General features: G+C 36.8%; 1 protein-coding gene across 6 annotated transcripts in view; it reads right to left on the reverse strand.

The window, feature by feature from the left end:
• Nucleotides 1-419: 419 nt before the first annotated feature.
• The window catches only part of RALYL (RALY RNA binding protein like), an 816,695-nt gene continuing 794,594 nt past the window's right edge, over nucleotides 420-22,520 (reverse strand). For all 6 annotated transcript variants that reach the window (XM_007180154.2, XM_057532504.1, XM_007180151.2 and 3 more), the window contains one exon: nucleotides 420-1,533. In XM_007180154.2, the coding sequence (XP_007180216.1) occupies nucleotides 1,516-1,533 (18 nt within the window). In that variant the 3' untranslated portion in view covers nucleotides 420-1,515. The remainder of the gene's footprint in view (nucleotides 1,534-22,520) is intronic.

Genomic DNA, 22,520 nt, shown 5'->3' on the forward strand with positions numbered 1-22,520 from the left:
TTCATTAGCTTATATTTGAAAGTCATAGAGAAAGAAGATAAATCACCTTAAAGGAATTAAACTAGAAAAATAAGATAAAACATACAAAGCTGATTTTAGACCCTTGATTTCTTTGAAAAAAGGTGGCTTTAAATCCACAAAGTGCTCTTGGTGATGCTAAATGTTTTTTCTCTGTTCTTTAATGAGGAGCTGGCAGTCATTTAGTGCAGAGTTTTAGCTGCACAGAGCATAAATACCTATGCTCAAGTAGTTTTGCTTTCTATCTTGAAATATTTTCTTAAAATTCTATATTTGGAGTAAAAAATATGCCTTCTAGAAATATAAACCATAGTGTGCCTTCTTTCATGGATTGAGGGCCATCTGACTTTCAATTACATGACAAATTAATATGCTCCAGAATACAAGTCATTCCATGAAAAGTGAAGGCATAAAGAACATATAATATGCATATTAATAAAGTTATGCTACTTTCATTGTTGCATTGATTTTGTGGCATTACAAGTTACTTAAAAATTCAAACCAAGTATTAAAACTAAGTGCACCCCAAAAGAAAGATACACACCAACTTTGTTTTAAAAGAAACAGTATTTATTAAGAAATTATATGCTGAATTCTCCTACAGTCTGTGAAGATGGTTTCTTCCATTTCCACAGCACAAGACAATGGCTAAGGGCATCTGGAAAACACTTGCAATACCAGGGAATGGAGAGTTCCTAGTAATAGGAGATGAACTGAAGTGATGTATGTACTAATTTGAACTTTTGGATCCAAAGACAAGGCAATCATCCCTGCGAATCTAGTTCTCACCTGTATTGGCATTAAAACCTGTCCATGGGATCTCCTACCCAGACTGAAATATTGGGTAATAATTGGGTCATTTCAGTTCAGTCGAGCAGAGAATGCTCAATTTAATCACAGGTCAAACCAACAGTCCTTTAGCTATTGAATTACATCTGAAATATTTGCAGTATTTATTAACAAAAATGGTGCTTATTGAGGGCAGAAATAAAACTTTTCAAGTATTTTATCCTTATGATCTGAAGTACTTTAAACTATAACTTAAAAATAAATTATAAAAACTAGCATACAATGCATCTTTTCTTACATGACATTGTTGGAAATAAGTTTTAAGTGTATAATTGCAATATCACTTGACTTTTATATATGATCAACAGTAAAACATGCTAATCATAAAAATAGCTTTTACAAATATACATTTGTATACAGTGTCTCCCTTACCATTCATAAATGTCCTCCACATTTTAAGACTTAAAAAAAAACATAATTAGCAAAGGGAAAAAACACATTTACAATCTAAACCATAAAACCTGACAATTATACAGCTTAGAACATAGAAGAAATGGAATTTCTAAAATTGAACAATATTGTCCATTTTATTTGGGTTTTTATAAATTGAACCAAAGATACTGTTATGCAGTAAGAAGCCTCCTTTCACATTTCTGGGTGTTGTCACAGTTTCTTTTCTGCTTTCATGGCATCATTCATTACTTCAAATCACTTTATCTGTAGAAACTGAGAAAAGAAAAAAAGTATTTTAAAATATAGAGATTTATGTTTCATTGCTGACAGCATGCATAAATAAAAAAGTTGGTAATTAAGGCTTAATTAGGAGAAGAATAAAACAAGTCTTAAGTCTTTAGGACAAATACTTTTGAGAAGCTTAAGTTCTCAGATCCTTTGCTGTACACAACACTAAAATTATTTATATTTATAGCATGATAGATTTTTTAAAATCCAGCTAATTTACTGACTGAGATCAACAATTATTTTTCAACCTGAGTTCTTGTCCAGGTCAGAAGAGAACCACTTGAAGTTCTAGGCTAGGGAAAGAGATTTGGGCTGCTCATGAATCTTTGCTGCCCCTAAAGAGTGAACATAGGATATGGATATTAGGAAAAATAGGATGTTTTTCCCCTGGAAAAGGCTTTGAACAGTGCACTCTTAAGCCTTACGTACCCGGGATAAGAGAAAAAGCCAGTACAGGGCTCTGATCTGAGTTACACAACCTTGGTTGCAAAAGAAGAAAGCTAGAAGCAGGAAGGACAGTGGAAGACTCATGGTGCAACCATGAGCCAGAAAACACCATATAAGAGTCAAAATTCAATTGGTTGAAGAACTGAATTGAGAAATTGAATATGAATATGAAGATAAAATAATGCAAGTTTATTTAGATTAGTGGAAAAAGGCATTTATTTATCCTAGAATCCTATTAAGTTCAAGGTCTTTCTAATTAGGTAAAAAATATAATTACACCTATTATCCATCAACTTCAAAGGTTTTTTGCAGTTAGATGGGAAACCTATGTGTATGTCTTATGAACCAAAGACAAGCAAATCAATTTGGATGGGAGTTGCTGCTGAGAAGAACATAGTGCATCAGTTATCAATATTGGGGGAGCAGAATACCTTGCAGTGCTCCTGGTTATCAATCCCAGGGGAGAACTACAAACATTTTTGTCTTTGTATTTTGGTATCAAAGTTGTCAAGGAAAACCTAACACAGTCAAGCGCTGGATGGAACGACACTTTACAGCTCTAATAGCGTGTGCTGGTCCCTATAGATATCGAGTCTCCTTGGCAGCAGATGGAGGACAATTGGTCTATGACTACCCCTGTTGCTACTGTAGAAGGACCTGGAACCCACTCTCATGGAGTTTGAAATACTAAAAGATGGAGGTGTGTCTGAGGACCACTGACGTACACATTTAAGCAGGACAAAGGAACACTTATTTAGCTTAAAACAGGGAAAGTATTTCCATACAAGGCTGTAAGACTGACTGCGTGGGCTCTTTATTTCTCAGTAAGAAAGTATTCCAGACCCAAGGCCCATTCTTATGTGGCTGAGTGAGGGCTGACAGATCATAGCTACAGGCTACCCTTTCCAATAGTTGCTGACTCCTATGAGTAGTCAGAGAATTAGGTAACTTGACCCTTTATTAAAGTTTTGAGGCCTGTGATATAGAGCTTATGAAAAAGACTGGTATGGCAGTTGAGGTGGTGAGAGTTGCTCTGGATGTCTGCAGCTTCACGTCACATGTCCTACCAAGATCACAGTTGAAAAGAACTCAGTGAACCTGGATGGTATTTTCTCTTCCTTCATGGGTGTGCAAGTTTCACACTCAAGAATAGATGTGCACCTCAATAATTTTAGTTAACTGGATGTCATCTTCCTTAGTGAGTACATATCTTTTAATTCTAGGAAGATTTAGAGTTGAACATAAAATGTTTACAAGAACAGAAATCATAGTACTAATAGTTTTGTGTTAAGAAATCTGTGAACATTTGGTACTATAAACACATGTTATTTCAGATAATTTAGTCTATTAATGTGACAATCTTATGATTTCAGCTTAGAATATGCAACTAAAAATTGAGAAATAAGATTGCAGTTTTGTGATCTGAAATCTTACATCCACATCTTATGTTCATGTGTGATATTAGAAAGTCTAAGAAAACTTTAGGCCATCATATTGGTACATTTAACTTACTAGATTTTAAGAATTATCTCCTTCTCAGAAAGATTTTATTTGTTAAACCAGACAAATGAAGTACTTAAAAACATGATATATAATATGTAAAAATTTACAAATGTCATTTACAACATTTAATTAACTAATCAGGGACAATCATTTTTCAAAGGACTCTTAGAAGTACTTTTGTAAAACTTGTTCTACTTATAAATATAATCCTACTAATAAATGCCTAACAATTTTGATTAAAAGCTTTCATAAGTCAAACAACTAAAAATAACAAAATATATACCCTTAATAGTCTTTTCTCCAGTCAAAGCATTAAAAAACTTATATCCCCAGGAAAGAAAATTTCATGGGTGAGGCCTAAGTACATTTTGATATTTTGATATTCTTTCTCTCTCTTTCACTTTTTGCTTCTCTCCCTCAGTCCCTCTTTCTTTTTCTTCTTCCTGTCTTCTTCCTCATGCAATCTATATTATGTCCTTACTGATCAAACATATATGTATTTTTTTAAAATGAAAACGTTATTATTTGTGTTCTTTATGTAGTTCCAGGCTGTGTGCATGTACGTGGGAAGAGTAAATTAATCTTTAAAGCACAAAGTCTTGAACTTAATGGTTCAAAGTCAGTGTGCTACTTTTTGCATGGCGTAAAGGAGATTTTGTACATTTCCTGTATGCACATACTAAAAATCATCCCTTATCAATGCGAAATGAATACCTTAATAAAGAGAATTAAACTTAGCCTATAGAATGATACTGACATGCAGACACAAGTCATTGTGGTTTGGGGGTTTTGATGGATAACACCTGTGTGCAGGAAGGAACCGAGGCTCTTTATATGCTCGCATTGCACTCTTTCCTCCAAGGCCTCCATTGATCACTTTCTTATTACATATGGAAGATGCTTAAAATGCTGCAGCAGCTGTGTATGTAAAGTTTACTAATCATTGTGTTTCTTCAGGTTAAGTGATGGCAGATGACATTAATTTAGTATATTCTTACACCATCCTGCTGGTCTCAAAAAACGTAATGAATGGTTGTTTAGCAACAATCCATTTTGTTAAGCCTTCTGCAGCCTGCAGATTTTTTGTGCATATTCCATTACCCCAGCATGATTTCTCCTCAACCCTTCCTTTATTCCTTGATGGTAAATGATTACATAAAAATAATTATCCTGGAAAGAAGAAAGGTAGGTTTGGAAATAATTTATTGAAGTCTTACTTCCTTGTCATAAAACTTCAAAGCATTTGCCTGTCACTAGTACAAGACAAAAGCTTCATTAACTTTGCACTGTAAAATATGGATACAAGTCATGAATATAATTCTCCTTATCTAAAAACAACAAAATATATTCACCCTGGGACTTCCCTGGTGGCACAGTGGTTAAGAATCCACCTGCCAATGCAGGGGATACAGGTTCAATCCCTGGTCTGGGAAGATACAACATGCAGCGGAGCACTAAGCCCGTGTGCCACAACTACTGAGCCCACGTGCCACAGTTACTGAAGCCCACGTGCCTAGAGCCCGTGCTCCGGAACAAGAGAAGCCACCTCAATGAGAAGTACGTGCACCGCAATGAAGAGTAGCCCCCGCTTGTTGCAACTAGAGAAAGCCCACGCACAGCAACGAAGACGCACGTAGCCAAAAATAAATAAATTTATTAAAAAAAAATATATATATATATATTCACCCTGCTTTCCATAGAATTTGTAGTCTGAGAAAAGACTAGCTGTTTGCTTCTAAAGGCATGGGAGGAAGGAACAACTATGACATTCTTGCTGCTTTTTCTCAAAAAAGACAGCCGCTTAAGGAGCTGATTGGTTTAGTATAATGTGAAATTAATTGTGCTTTCCTTCTCTTGACTAGTGGGTAATTTATCTGCTGGCTGTATAGGAGCTTGGATGTTTTTAAAATAAATTCTCCTGATGATGAATTCTTTTTCAACTCTCAATCTCTCCTATTTCTGAAAAACAACAAAGAAGAGCCATTCAAATGTGCTTAGTTTATATTGAACCAAGCAATTTACTTCTATTTGACAAAGATGAAAAGGATAGTATTAATCTACAGGGAAAGCACATTAAATTTTAAACCTCATGCAGTAATATATTTGAAATAAAATAAGTACAGAAATATATTGAATAAATACACCTTATTTAGAGTTTTACCAAAAAAAAGCATAATACTTTTAAAGAAATATTCTTTCTTTCATGTCAGAAATGCTTCTGGTTATCTTTTTTCTATTTGAGATTTATAACTAATAAATAGATATAGTAATCTATATTTCTAAATAGCATCTACAGAGCAAAAAAAGTAAATGAAAATATGTGGATAAAGCAAGCTATATAACATTTTATGGAAAAGCAAGTCTCATGAACGAGAATAATCTATATTTGTTGTCACCACTAATTATGTTTATTGAGTAATTATTCAGTCATTCACTTTTTATAGACAATGTGAATATATTTGGTTTTTACAAATCCCTTATTACAAATGAGATCCAATTCAATTCAATTCAAATTTCTAAATAACATAAATAGATTCCCAGGAGCGACTGTTCATTATAAATTAAAACTTACCTTCTATTAATAAGCTCTTGGGGCCAAAATTGCATTATACTGTAAGGTGAAATAATCACATCAGAAAATCCATAATGGAATGAAAACCAAGAGGGAAGTAACTCACTGGAATGGTACAAATGAAGGCAGCTGCTCTACTATGTGATTCTTGGAGGCTGATAGTCTCCAATCCTGGTGATAGGGGTAGAGTAGGATAACTAAATAGTCAGTTTAGAAACCCCACTAGGGGATTCAAGATAGAAAGGGAATTTTAAGGGAGTTTGGGAGACTGTTATAAGCTAATGACCACTCAAGGAAAGAATCCAGTAACCTAGCAACAATCTACACTACCTTGAAGGAAGACCAGGTACATCCAAGCACCGGACACACTCAAGCCACAAACCCTGATAGTTAAAACAGAAGACAATAGATATGGAGTCTTAATCTTGTTACATGAAGTCAGACAGTTAATAGTTCTTGAAGAGTAGCACTTCTGCATGTAGTCAAGACAGAAATATAGGTGAAAGGGGACATTATACCAAAACCTGAGATGAATTACCATATTTTATTAATAGTATATGTTACCATCCTTTTGCTAATAATATACATATGATTTAAATAGTGCCACGATAGTCCCAGTTAAACCACATAGGGTCAAAGGAGGAACTAATGATGTAAGCATAGACGTCTGCCTAAGAATGTGGAAGAAGGTGATCTTCTCCCCCTCCCCACTTTTGTTTATGAAAATAAAGTCCTCTCAGTCCTTGAGGCAGAGCCTCTACCACCTGCTCACTTGTATTTCTCACAAGCATCCTATGTTAATAAATTCACTCTTTGCCTGCAACTTTGCTTCTCACTGAATTCTTTCTGCACCGACACAAAATAACCTGAGCTTCAGTAAATCCTGACACCAGATGAGCAGTTTCAATGAAAAGACAGTGGGTTTGAGTCCCCTCCTAAGTCAGGGATCATGGGTTCAAGTCCCAGTCTGAGTTTTGGCTGGTTCGAGTCCCACCTGAGAAGAAGTGCAGTTTTACTAGGGTGATGACCATTTAGGGAAGCAGGGTGTGGAAAACAGAGGAGAAAACAAAAGTGTAGTAACCAGCCAGAAATTTGGAAATAAGATGATCAAATTGTCTTCTGAGACTATAACTTGAAGATCAAAACTGAAATGATCAGGGCAGAGAATATGCAATGTCACTTAAGACAGGCTGAAGATTTTAGGGTCTTTGAGACTTGATTAGAACATAACTGAAGATTATTAAATCAGCCAAAGGAAAAAAATGTGTTGATCTGAGAGAGACTTATTTGGCACTGCAAGCACAGAAAAACAGGAAAGTCTCAGAGGACAGTTTGGCTGTGCCATTCAGGGGCTGTCCACAGGAGAAGGTGGCCAGACCCTGGAAATGTACTTGGCCCGTAATGACAGGTATATTCCTATTACAGACACGGACACATCAGACAGACTAAGAACATTCGATCAACACTCTGTTCTAAATCCATGTTTTCCAAGTAGAACTTCTGATTACAATTCTGAGCAGCTTGCTTTACTGGAAGAGAAAGCTCAGGCCAGAGAACATTGGGCTAGCCTCTCTTTCAGTTAGTCTCCCTATAAATGCATAAACGGATGTTCTGGGTTGATTGGCCAGCCTATTCCAGATTGGTTAACATTTGTCTGAGGTACTGTTCCTGTCCCAGCCCGCTGACAAAGAAGTTCTGGGAGCCTGGGAGGCTAGCCCCAGGCTATGGACTGTGGAGGATGGTAATGAGACCTTGTGGAGCTGCTTTGCCAGCTGATCTCTCCTGGTTTTACCAATGCTTGCCATGTGCATTTCAAGGTCAGGCAATATTGATAAAGCTACATGACAAGGAATAGAGGACTTCAACAAATATGAGCAATAAGGAATAATTCAAAAAGACACATGCACCCCAATGTTCATTGCAGCACTAGTTACAATAACCAGGTCATGGAAGCAACCTAAGTTCCCATTGACAGACAAATGGATAAAGAAGATGTGGTACATATATACAATGGAATGTTAGCCATAAAACGGAAAGGAATCGGGTCATTTGTTGAGATGCGGATGGACCTAGAGACTGTCATACAGAGTGAAGTAAGTCACAAAGAGAAAAACAAATGTCGTATATTAACGCATATATGTGGAATCTAGAAAAATGGTACAGATGAACCGGTTTACAAGGCAGAAATAAAGACACAGATGTAGAGAACAAACATATGGACACCAAGGGGGAAAGGGGGTGTGGGATGAATTGGGAGATTGGGATTGACATATATACACTAATATGTATAAAATAGATAACTAATGAGAACCTGCTTTATAGCACAGGGAACTCCACTGTACAGTAGGAACTAACACAACATTGTAAAACAACTATACCCCAGTTAAAAAAAAAAAATTATCTCTTCCTGCTATAGGTGAAGATACTAAGGCACAGACAACCTGAGTAACGTGTTCAGGTAGTTGGTCGAAGCCTTGACTAGTTCTGGGATCCTGACTGCTATCAAGAATTCTTTTCATTACACTGTTGGTTCTCAAACTTTAGTGGGTCTCAGAATTACTGAGTGGATTTGTTAAACTCAGATTGCTGAATTTCTGTTTTTCTAGTCTTGCGGGCTGAATGTTGTGTCTTCTCCAAATTTGTATGTTGAAATTCTAATGCCCAATGTGATCATATTAGGAGGTAGGGCTTTGGGTAAATTATTTGATCATGAGATAGAATCCTCAAAAATTGGATTAGTGTCCTTAGAAAAGAGGAAGCTTTTCCTCCCAGAGCTTCATCACCCCTTCTGCAATGTGAGGACACAGTGAAAAGACATCAGTCTATGAACTAAGAAGTGGGCTCTCACCAGACACCAAACCTGTCGATGCTGTGATCTTGGACTTCCCAGCCTCCAGAACTGTGAGAAATAAATGTTTGTTGTTGATAAGCCACCCAGTCTGTGGTCTATTGTTATAGTAGCCTGAATGGTCTAAGACAACTAGGTCTGAAATGAGGCCCAAGAAATTGCATTTCTTTTAAGGCTGTGAGTGATGCTAATCTGGGCATCCTGCTCTTTGAGAACCACTTTGTTTCACTGTTGAGAGGCATTCCTTGTGGGCCGCTCACATTCCTACATGTCTTGCTGAGTGTGCTAACATCACAAAACTGACTATTCTTTCTCAAAGCCCACTTCTCAGGATTATTTATTTGGCTGGCAATCCTGAGAACTGAGGACTGTACTCAGGAATGTATCACATAGTTCTGCAATAAATCTTGTTTCCCTCTGGACAAAGAACAGGTTTGATTACTGCTTGTTAGGAAATTGGATCTCCTAAACTCAAGGTCTCTCTCCTGCGGTGCATGCAAACTCTACCTGGCCTTCCATCTCTGACGTGGGTCTTGGGTCAAAGAAATCAGTGCAGCTATCCTGATACTTGTACTCTCTTGAGGTGAGTAGCTGAGTCTTTTTTTTCAGGAGTCTCCTGTCTTTTATCAGCATCCGTGGAACTAGGGATGTTTAATTTACTAGCTTATATAGTTATTTTGGTGGGAGTTCTCTGGCTTCAGTTGTCCTAAATACCATCAAACTTATTTAAGTTGGGTGCAACTTATGACCCAATCTGTAGTGCACATTAACTATAGTGATTTTTGGCAAGTTATGACTCCACTGGCCAACTGTCTTCTGGACGTGCTACCTGGTCACTCTTACTGCTTCTTTCCTATCTCCATCCCATTTTCTCTCTCCTTACTTATTTTTCCCTCTGATTCCTAACAGTTCAGTTTTATAATCCACACCCATTATTCTGCCCATTATTCCCATGTCTTTATCTTATTTTCCATCTGTGTCTCATGACCAAGAGACAAAACCCTAGCTATTTATACTATATTGGATCACAAATATCCAAATCATTAGGCTTTGTTATTCCATAACCAAATGGAAAGATGTAAAGACTGGGAAAATCAGTCATTTTCTATAGCATCATTGGATTTACTACATAAATAATGTTCAGATGTTTGATGTCCTCTCATAAAATGAAGGAAAATACAAAACAATATTATAAAACCATCATAAAAGTAAAAGGAAAAAGAAAACAAAATTAATGTTAATTTAACTTTATTTACCAAATTCAAATAAATTGTGTTCCTACAAATATTATAAAGTGACTGCTAAACTTTTGACATTCACGTTTTAGTTTATGACATTGATGATACCAGATACAATATAAAGAGTTTTCGATATTGAACTGAAAATAGCGTGGTAATGTAAAATTACAATTAGAAATGCCATATTCTTTATGGATATTTGGTTTGGGACATGGCTTACTATATGTAATTAAAAAAAATATTTTCAGAGTTAATTACATCATTTTTGTATCTAATTACTAATATCTCTAACAAATACATTAGTGCAGTAATAGTCTTTACATCTAAACACACAGATCATTTGTGTTTCTGGAGTACATTTCATTTAACTGAAATCACAAATAATATTCAAATAAGAGGGGAATAGTATCTTCTTTTTTGGATTCATCATAGGAACAATTTGTTTAGTGTGGTAAAGAACAACAATGTCAGAAGGCATACATTGTCCTCTCTATTGTCATTCCAGAAGCATTAGCAAATCAGAGCAACAGAGGAGTTAAGCAGGTGACCTAGGATTATAGAATGATCTTGTCTAACCTCCCAACCAAAGCAGCAGGGCTTTCCATTGCTGGTGGGTACATAGCTTTGTCCTGACTAGCTTAGGGGGATACAGAACTCTTTACCTCACAAGGAATCTTGCTCCATTTGTAGATAATAGTGGTTAGAAGAGAATTTGCTTCTTTGAGTCTAAATCTGCTAATTGGCTGAACAATATATTGAGACAAAACCTAGAGTGTGGTAACATATCAGACAGTCAGACAGAATTTGAGAGGTATAGAAGTACCAGGAGATTCCCGTCTATGGGACATGGATTCAGGTCATTTCTCCAAAGATAGTAAGAGAGAGGAAGGCAGAGACCAACTCCAGGGGGAGGTGAACTGGTATTAGACAGAACATTAGAGCAGGAATCTGAAGAATAAGATTTTCTTGTTTTGATTCACTTATTCATTTATATTTTGGGACCCCATTTGTTCCCAGGAATAAGGAAGGATACAGTTGTTAGAATAAACCTAGAGAAACTAATAAATTTACAGTAAGAGAGACAACAAGAATGTCTTACAGTCTGAAGCATCTTAATTACTTAGCTAAGACTCCCTTAATTTGCCCCGAGTAGAGATTGGGTTTGGACTATTCTTAGAATCTGGGACTGGGTTAACACTGTGGGTATGGGCCACAAGCATCAATAATAACTTTTATTTGTATACTGTGTGAAAGTTTATAAAATACTTTATATATATATTCCCATTTGATTTTTTTTTTATTAATTTATTTATTTTTTTGGCTGTGTTGGGTCTTCGTTTCTGTGCGAGGTCTTTCTCCAGTTGCGGCAAGCGGGCGCCACTCTTCATCGCGGTGCGCGGGCCTCTCACTATCGTGGCCTCTCTTGTTGCGGAGCACAGGCTCCAGACACGCAGGCTCAGCAGTTGTGGCTCACGGGCCCAGTTGCTCTGCAGCATGTGGGATCCTCCCAGACCAGGGCTCGAACCCGTGTCCCCTGCACTAGCAGGCAGACTCCCAGCCACTGCGCCACCAGGGAAGCCCCCCCCATTTGATTTTTATGAGAAACCATTGAGGTAGGTTGTTGGGCAAGAATCATCCTCATATCACTCACAAATCCTTGGATCAGACAGTGATTGTCTTGACTAAATCAAACCCAGGCTGCTTTATTTAAGACCAGTGTTTTCTCTAATATTCTGTTCTGCCCAGTTGTAAGAAGGACAGGAAGCAGGCAGACTGGGCACATCATTAATTTTAGCATAGGTGATCTCAACTGGGATGTGAAAATACACTGGTGCGCCTATGATGAGTGGGACAAAAGAGATGGAATTACTGGGAAAGTACTAGGATTTGCATATAACCTCCCACCTGCCTTTCTCTGGATTTTTTTTTAAAGTTCTGTCTTGAATTAATTCAAAATCATTTAAATTAAAAACTTGATTTAGGTACCTGTCTAAAGGAGAGCACCGAATCCTAACCACTAGACCACCAGGGAACTTAGGCCTCTGTCTAAAGGAGACATTTTATGTTGTAAAAATACATTTGATTAAGAAAAAAGAACATTTAACTTCAGAGTAAAATTATCTAATGTGGGTTACAAGTTTTATTGTTTAAAAAGTCTGTGTAAAAATTTAATTAATTTACTACTGAAAAATAATTGCTAAATTATATGATTTACCAGAGCTTGAATGCTCTCTTATACAAAGTATTAAAACATTTCTTTTAATTTTTCCCAGACTGTTCCCTGATACTTTCTGAAGTTAATTATAATTGTGTTTTGAGTGTTTTGGGCTCACTGACAATCATATTTGAGTAGCTGAATTGATAAATTACAGTAATTTTATTTGGCACATAACTTGTATTTGATCATACATCGATTTCTGATTTCTCATGCTAATTATACAGTGTCTAACAACCATTAGCTACTCCCAGGGCTGGTAAAGATAATGATAATTTCAAGATAATACTCCAAATTGTTTAAGTTAATTCCAGTGCTAGAAGCCAAATGCTGATTAATGCCGAGATTATTATGAACTTTGAAATTTTACACATTTTACTGCTTTCTACAGTTCTTTGGGTAATTAGTTTTGGCACCACAAGAAGAAATATTTTAAATAACTTTATATATAATTGAAAATGTGATTTAGAATTGATTGGTTTAGAGGCTGAATTTTAAAAGCCACTAGAAATTGTATAGTTAATTCATGACTATTCAGAATAGCTGGCGGAAGGTTTTCATGGTTATTTAACAATTCTCATTTAATTTAATTAAATTTACTGTATACACCTGTCAAAGAATTAGAAAATAAAATAGCTTCAATTTCAAAATTGAGCAAAATTAATCTGAGAGAGCAAGTGAAATAGTGAAGTGAAAGAAATAATTATGCTATTATTGTATTAATAAAACCTTGTTTTTATCAGTATATTTGAGAAATACAGTTAATTTAAAAATCTGAAGCTTTGGAATATTATCAAAATACTCTTAGCACTCAAATTATGCTGGATGTAATAAAATCCTGAATGACTCAGAGAGATTTCAGAGTCATAGTGCCTTGGATTATTATGACTGTAAAAAAAAAATCCCAGAATTGTAACATGTAGAAGGAATTGGAAATTGGACTTTGTCATATCCACTGCTAGTTACTTTTTGAAATAGGCTTAGGATACCAGCTCACTTACCTCTGTTTTCCTTTTTATATTATAAGAAAATGTAGAATTTAGAAATAGTATCAGTTATATGATCGTTCTGATATGGATAAAGATAAATAAGAGCTGGGAGCATTTTAATTCAATAAATTAATGAAATAATTTAACATAAGCTGAGTTCTCTCCTAGAAAATTTCTGTGAACCAGTCTTTCCCCAAATCAGAAAACAAACTTTTATTTGAAAAGATTTTTCCTTTATAATTAGATTCCTCTAGGAAGTAACATTTTATGGACCTGAACAGAATGCTGTAGCATCACCTGTTCATCGGATTTGATTGTGCAAATCCACAGAAGGCTCATGATTGATCACTAAACTGTGTCGTGTGCTAAAGAGAAAGGGCACTGTGTCTGCCTGGCTTTTTGCTGTTATCACCTACCCCTGGAGTTTTTTTGCTGCATAAGCACTATGTGGTATTACTTGGACCATAAATATAATATCTCCTACGTTTGCAATGTACATCTGAAATGATAAATGAGTTCTGAAGCATTTTACAAATACTCATCTTAATGAAGAGAAGTCTGAGGCACAAGGAAAGATAGTCACCTGCCGAGGGTCTAATTGGAAGTGGTAAAAAAAATCCAGTCCAGAATCGCATTAAGTTGCCCTTACTTGAAGGCCAAATTAAAATAAATACTTGATTTGAAATAACCATCACAGAATAGATGCCCCATGTCTGAATGTAGGCAATGACATGCTCTCCACAAAAACCTTCCTCTAAAAAATGTGCGTCCTTGGTGGGAGGTGCTGGGGAAATAATTGTGCAGGTGAAGTTTTAGACAGAATGTCCCCAAGGATTTTGTTGGTTTGTTCGGGCCTCAGGAGCTACATTTTGTCTAATGGAGTTTTGGTAGATGAGTGCTGGGAAGCTGATAGGGAAGGCACTTGTGACACGATTTTGCAGATTCTCTATTTTGCTGCTAACAATATAGGCAAATAAAAGAGCACAGGAGACTGGCTTCTGAGTCACAAAGAATAATTACAAATATTTACTTGTTTATCTGCACATAGCCTTACTACACTTTAAATAAATTTTATTTTAGGGGGTGATGGACAATGTTATTTTGTAACTGGACTTCTATCTCATTTTTTTCTTCTTATAACACTGTCAATGCTTACATACCTATAAAGCAATAATAATAGCTAACAGTTATTGAATATTTTAGTGTAATCATCTCATTGGCTGAACCATTTGAACTACAAAAAGGAATAAACAATTTTACCAGAAGAAAATATACCATAAGAAAATACTATACCTCACATAGGGAAAAAATCAATTATATGGGTGAATTTTTTCAACCTAATTTACTTCCAGATATAGTTACTCGATTTATGTTTACAGAGATAGTTCAAAGAAAAATGTCCTTTGCTTGTAGCATCAGTATTTATGGAGAGCAAATGTGGCCCCAAAGATTAGAAAATGAAATGTATCTTAAATTTTAAAACCATTTAAAATTCTGGGTAAAATTTGAGAATAACTGGTTTCACAGTTATTACTTTTCATATACATACTATGATATTTCAAACTCTTTCGATTCATATGAACGTTTTTCTTGTAGTAAAGGTTAAGAAAACTTTTTTTAAGGAGATGATATTGAATATTTTTTACAGGAGCAAAAATCGTTTACTTTTAGCACACAGATAAAATCCAGAAGAATGAGGTGCACTCAAGTTATTTTAATGGAGAAGCTATGCACATGATTAAAAACACATATCAAATTGTATAAAATTTGACATACTTTTCTAATGTGAGCTAACAATTCATTTGCATACAAAATTTCTGCCAATTTCAAGTAGAAAACTGTGCAAGGCAGATGACTGCAGGAGCGTGATGGCCAATCAGGATGTCATTCAGTCATCATCACATCAAGCGTGAAGTGCAGGGTAGCACAACTGAGCTCCACGTTTGCAGAGTGGTAAACAAACTGCTGAAGGTGCCCAAGACATTGTTAGGTGGGAAGATGCATGAAAAACATTGAATCATCAATTGTCCTTCTCAGTGTTCTTCCAGTTCTGATTGCATTAAAGAGAAAATTTCTGCTCATGCTTGTTCTGACATTTCTCTATTATAGTCTATGATATTTTTTAATGAGAGAGAGAGAGAGAAGAAGGAACACAAGATTTTTCAACATATGAAACAAACCAAGCTAAATTAAAAAAAATTCTGTCTTTTCATTACATTTATTTAAAATATATTTCTTACTTATGAAAAAGGATAACATGGTTTTTCATTTACTGGAATGGACTAAAGTTTAGTTTTAAAGATACATTTATTTTAAATTAAAAAAGATAAGACAATTTAATTTTAAAAATTAAGTTAAAATACTACCAATGGTTTATAGATATGGCAAAAATCATAAGAGTACAGCACAGATTAAAATCAATAAAATCTGTGAACAGTAATCCGTGAAATATCTAAGGTCACTGGAATCTTACAGACCGTGGTTGAATCTTGATTCTGCCTTTATTATCATGATGACCTTTGGGAGGTTACTTAACGTCTTTAAAACTAGTTACTTATAAAATACCTACTCCCCAAAGTTATTTTAGGCAATAGATGAAATGATGTATATAAAAACTCATTATTATTCCTGGAAGAAAGTGAAAATGGAAGTATTGTTTCCTTTTCCTCCTTTTATTTTTTGACTTGGAATGAAATAAAAATCTGTCTGTGTGTGTGTGTATGTGTGTGTGTATGATATATTATATCACACTTTTTCAGCTTTCTGCCTTTTTAAAGATAAGCTATTTTTCTACATTTTTGAGACAACTAAGCCCCAAAGATTTCACACCTTGTCCAATTCACACAGTTTGAAATGACAGCTATAGCTGTTACTTCCAGTAGACCACAGGCTAGCAAAGTTTGCTTTTAGGAAATGTTACTGAACATTATTAAAATGTATTCCTAAAAATGTGGCAAGATAGAAAATATCAAAAATGCATGAGGTATCCAGAATACTTATCAGGTTCCAGTTGATTAGAATTCTTTTCAGACTTCAAAGGCCTGAATGTTCATTTTATCCCAGGCTACCCTGGAGCTTGTGATTTTTCTATATTCAGAGCCATCCTAGAGACAGTGAAGGTTTGTGAGGGAAGATTCTGAGGTAGAATAGGACTGATAGTGTGGGCTGGTTTGCACCTGTGAGAGTTTTATGCATGGGGAACAGCCAGACATAGCCCCCTACTGCTTTGGTGATGAAGACACAGGGTGTGGGAGTGGGTGGTGGGGTGGGGGAGGGGGGATGGGGGTGGGAGGGTGTGAACTGAAGATGACCCTTTGCAATTCAAATGCTGCCTGGATAAAAATTTCATACCATTGCAGGAAAATAGATTCAGGGATTAAGTTCCAGAATACGGGGCAAGGATTATAAAAGGTTGGCACTATTTAGACAATTAATTTCTTTTCCACTGGGATCCTATCTGTTGAACTATGAATAAAATTGAAACAAGCCATGTTTTTCCTTTCTTTCAATTTCTGACTTAATGAAAAGCTTTCATAACTTTTCCCATTTATTCTGTCACAGATTATTAGATTCAGTGTAGCTTGAACAGGTATAACATTGGTTCCATCAGAAATACTGCTGTAATGACTTTCTTAGCTTGCTCAAGTACAAGTTTCTTGCATTGATATTTATTAAATGATCACAGTCATTTAACTACTTTTAAAATATTTATTCTGAGGTTTTTGAAGTACATCACACTCAATGTTTTAAAAACTAGCAGTACAAAATCAGTAAAGTCCTATGCATTTAACACTTGGTAATGGATCAATTATATTTGGAACATTAAAATAATTCAAGAGAGGAGATTTAAGACGGTGGAAGAGTAAGATGCAGAGATCACCTTCCTCCCCACAAATACATCAGAAATACATGTACATGTGGAACAACTCTTACAGAACACCTACTGAATACTGGAAGAAGACCTCAGACTTCCCAAAAGGCAAGAAACTCCCCACATACCTGGGTAGGGCAAAAGAAAAAGAAAAAACAGAGACAAAAGAATAGGGATGGAACCTACACCACTGGGAGGGACCTGTGAAGGAGGAAAGGTTTCCACACACTAGGAAGCCCCTTCGCGGGCAGAGACGGCGGGTGGCGGAGGGGGGGAGATTCAGGGCCATGGAGGAGAACACAGCAACAGGGGTGCGGAGGGCAAAGCGGAGAGATTCCCACACAGAGAAATTCACCAGCCCAAGAGGCTTATCTGCTGGGGGCTGGGAGCTGGGGCTCAGGCTTCGGAGGTCAAATCCCAGGAAGAGGACTGGAGTTGGCTGCGTGAACACAGCCTGAAGGGGGCTAGTGCACCACAGCTAGCCAGGAGGGAGTCCGGGAAAAAGTCTGGAGCTGCCGAAGAGACAAGAGACTTTTTCTTGCCTCTTTGTTTCCTGGTGTGCGAGGAAAGGGGATGAAGAGCACCACTTAAAGGAGCTCCAGAGACGGGAGGGCCACGGCTATCAGTGTGGACCCCAGAGACGGGCATGAGACGCTAAGGCTGCTGCTACAGGCACCAAGAAGCCTGTGTGCAAGCACAGGTCACTCTCCACACCTCACCTCCCAGGAGCCTGTGCAGCCCGCCACTGCCAGGGTCCAGTGATACAGGGAAAACTTCCCCGGGAGAACACATGATACATCTCAGGCTGGTGCAACGTCACTCTGGCCTCTGCCATTGCAGGCTTGCCCGGCATTCCGTATCCCTCCCTCCCCCCAGCCTGAGTGGGCCAGAGCCCCCAAAGCAGCTGCTCCTTTAACCCCGTCCTGTCTGAAAGAAGAACAGACGCCCTCAGGTGACCTAAACACAGAGGCAGGGCCAAATCCAAAGCTGAACCCTAGGAGCTGTGCGAACAAAGAAGAAAAGGGAAATTTATCCCAGCAGCCTCAGTAGCAGCAGATTAAATCTCCACAGTCAACTTGATGTACCCTGCATCTGTGGAATACCTGAATAGACAAAGAATCACACCAAATCGAGGAGGTGGATTTTGGGAGCAATGATATATATATTTTTTTGTTTTTCACTTTTTGTGAGTGTGTATGTGTATGCTTCTCTATGTGATTTTGTCTGTATAGCTTTGCTTTTACCATTTGTCCTATGGTTCTGTCTGTCTGTATTTTTCTGTTTTTCTTTGTTTTTAGTATAGTTTTTAGTGCTTGTTATAATTGGTGGATTTGTTTTTTGGTTTGGTTGCTCTCTTCTTTCTTTCTTTATTTTAGTACTTTAAAAAAATTTTAACAACTATTTTTTACTTTAATAATATTTTATTTTATTTTATTTTATTTTATCTTCTTCTTTCTTTCTTTTTTCTTCTCCCTTTTATTCTGAGTGGTGTGGATGACAGGCTCTTGGTGCTCCAGCCAGGCGTCAGGGCTGCACCTCTGAGGTGGGAGAGCCAAGTTCAGGACATTGGTCCACAAGAGACTTCCCAGCTCCACATAATATCAAATAGCAAAAATATCCCAGAGATCTCCACCTCAATGCCAAGACCCAGCCCCACTCAACAACCAGCAAGCTACAGTGCTGGACACCCTATGCCAAACAACTAGCAAGACAGGAACACAACCACACCCATGAGCAGAAAGGCTGCCTAAATCATAATGAGAGCACAGACACCCCAAAACACACCACCAGACGTGGTCTTGCTCACCAGAAAGACAAGATCCAGCCTCATCCACCAGAACACAGGCAGTAGTCCCCTGCACCAGGAAGCCTAAACAACCCACTGAAACAACCTTAGCCACCGGGGGCAGACAGCAAAAACAATGGGAACTACAAATCTGCAGCCTGCAAAAAGCAGACTCCAAAATCAGTAAGTTAAGCAAAATGAGAAGACAGAGAAACACACAGCAGATGAAGGAGCAAGGTAAAAACCCACCAGACCTAACAACTGAAGAGGAAATAGTCAGTCTACCTGAAAAAGAATTCAGAATAATGATAGTAAGGATATCCAAAATCTTGGAAATACAATGGAGAAAATACAAGAATCGTTTAACAAGGACCTAGAAGAACTAAAGACCAAACAAACAGTGATGAACAACACAATAAATGAAATTAAAAATTCTCTAGAAGGGATCAACAGCAGAATAACTGAGGCAGAAAACGGATAACTGACCTGGAAGATAAAATACTGGAAATAACTACTGCAAAGCAGAATTAAAAAAAAAAAAAAAAGAATGAAAAGAATTGAGGACATTCTCAGAGACCTCTGGGAAAAATTAAACACACCAATATTCGAATAATAGGGGTCCCAGAAGAAGAAGAGAAAAAGAAAGGGACTGAGAAAACATTTGAAGAGATTATAGTTGAAAACTTCCCTAATATGGGAAAGGAAATAGTTAATCAAGTCCAGGAAACACAAAGAGTCCCATACAGGATAAATCCAAGGAGAAACAGGCTAAGACACATATTAATCAAAGTATCAAAAATTAAATACAAAGAAAAAATATTAAAGCAGCAAGGGAAAAACAACAAATAACACACAAGGGAATCCCCATAAGGTTAACAACTTAGCTTTCAGCAGAAACTCTGCAAGCCAGAAGAGAGTGGCAGGACATATATAAAGTGATGAAGGGAAAAATCTACAACAAAAATTACTGTACCCAGCAAAGATCTCATTCAGATTTGATGGAGAAATTAAAAACTTTACAGACAAGTAAAAGCTAAGAGAATTCAGCACCACAAAATCAGCTTTACAACAAGTGCTAAAGGAACTTCTCTAGGCAGGAAACACAAGAGAAGGAAAAGACCTACAATAACAAACTGAGAAAAAGTAAGAAAATGGTAATAGGAACATACATATTGATAATTACCTTAAATGTAAATGGATTAAATGCTCCAACCAAAAGACATAGACTGGCTGAATGGATACAAAAACAAGACCTGTATATGCTGTCTACAAGCGACCCATTTCAGACATAGGGACACTTAGAGACTGAAAGTGAGGGGATGGAAGAAGTTATTCCAGGGCTTCCCTGGTGGCACAGTGGTTGAGAATCTGCCTGCTAATGCAGGGGACACAGGTTCAAGCCCTGGTCTGGGAAGATCCCACATGCTGCGGAGCAACTGGGCCCGTGAGCCACAAAACTACTGAGCCTGCGTGTCTGGAGCCTGTGGTCTGCAACAAGAGAGGCCGCAACAGTGAGAGGCCCGTGCATTGTGATGAAGAGTGGCCCCCACTCGCCGCAACTGGAGAAAGCCCTTGCACAGAAGCGAAGACCCAACACAGCCAAAACTTAATTAATTAATTAATTAATTTTTTAAAAAATGCATTAAAACAGAATCCAGAGCTTTCCAGTTACTAATAAAATAAAATAAAATAAAATAAAATAAAATAAAATAAACATTGCTACTTCAACTTTAAAAAAAAAAGTTTTTCCATGCAAATGGAAATCAAAAGAAAGCTGGAGTAGCAAGTCTCATGTCAGACAAAATAGACTTTAAAACAAGAGTATTACAAGAGACAAAGAAGGACAATACATAATGATCAAGGGATCAATCCAAGAAGAAGATATAAGAATTGTAAATATTTAGGCACCCAACATAGGAGTACCTCAATACATAAGGCAAGCACTAACATCCATAAGGGGAAATCGACAGTAACACAGTCATAGTAGGGGACTTTAACACCCTACTTTTATCAATGGATAGATCACCCAAAATAAAAATAAATAAGGAAACACAAGTTTTAAATGATAAACTAAACAAGATGGACTTAACTAATATTTATAGGACATTTCATCCTAAAACAACAGAATAAACTTTCTTCTCAAGTGCTCATGGAACATTCTCCAGGATACATCATATCTTGGGTCACAAATCAACCCTTGGTAAATGTAAGAAAATTGAAATCGTATCAAGTATCTTTTCTGACCACAACACTATGAGAGTAGATATCAATTACAGGAAAAAAATCTGTAAAAAATACAGACACATGGAGGCTAACAATATACTACTAATAACCAAGAGATCACTGAAGAAATCAAACAGGAAATGAAAAATGCCTAGAAGCAAATAACAATGAAAACACGATGACCCAAAACCTATGGGAGGCAGCAAAAGCAGTTCTCAGAGGGAAGTTTATAGCAATACAATACTACCTTAAGAAACAAGAATCATCTCAAATAAAAAACCTAACCTTACACCTAAAACAATTAGAGAAAGGAAAACAAAAAACCCCCGCAAAGTTAGCTGACGGAAAGAAATCATAAAGGTTAGATCAAAAGTAAATGAAAAAGAAATGAAGGAAACAATAGCAAAGATCAATAAAACTGTAAGCTGACTGACTCTTTAATAAGATAAACAAAATTGATAAACCGTTAGCCAGACTCATCAACAAAAACAGGGAGAATTCTCAAATCAACAGAATTAGAAATGAAAAAGGAGAAGTAACAACTGACACTCCAGAAACACTAAGGATAATGAGAGATTACTACAAGCAACTTTACGCCAATAAAGTGGACAACCTGGAAGAAATGGACAAATTCTTAGAAATGCACAACCTTCCGAGACTGAACCAGGAAGAAATAGCAAATATGAACAGACCAATCAAAAGCACTGAAATTGAAACTGTGATTAAAAATCTTCCAACAAACAAAAGCCCAGGGCCAGATGGCTTCACAGGCAAATTCTATCAAGCATTTAGAGACGAGGTAACACATATCCTTCTCAAACTCTTCCAAAATACAGCAGAGAGAGGAACACTCCCAAACTCATTCTACGAGGCCACCATCACCCTGATACCAAAACCAGACAAAGATGTCACAAAGAAAGGAAACTACAAGCCAATATCACTGATGAACATAGATGCAAAAATCCTCAACAAAATACTATCAAACAGAGTCCAACAGCACATGAAAAGGATAATTCACCGTGATCAAGTGGGGTTTATCCCAGGAAGTCAAGGATTCTACAATATACGCAAATCAATCAATATGATACACATTATTAACAAATTGGAGGAGAAAAACCATATGATCATCTCAATAGATGCAGAAAAAGCTTTCAACATAATTCAACAACCATTTATGATAAAAACCACCCAGAAAGTAGGCATAGAGCGAACTTACCTCAACATAATAAAGGCCATATATGACAAACCCACAGCCAACATCATCCTCAGTTGTGAAAAAC

Source organism: Balaenoptera acutorostrata, chromosome 17, assembly GCF_949987535.1.
Source record: "Balaenoptera acutorostrata chromosome 17, mBalAcu1.1, whole genome shotgun sequence".
Taxonomy (NCBI): Eukaryota; Metazoa; Chordata; class Mammalia; order Artiodactyla; family Balaenopteridae; genus Balaenoptera; species Balaenoptera acutorostrata.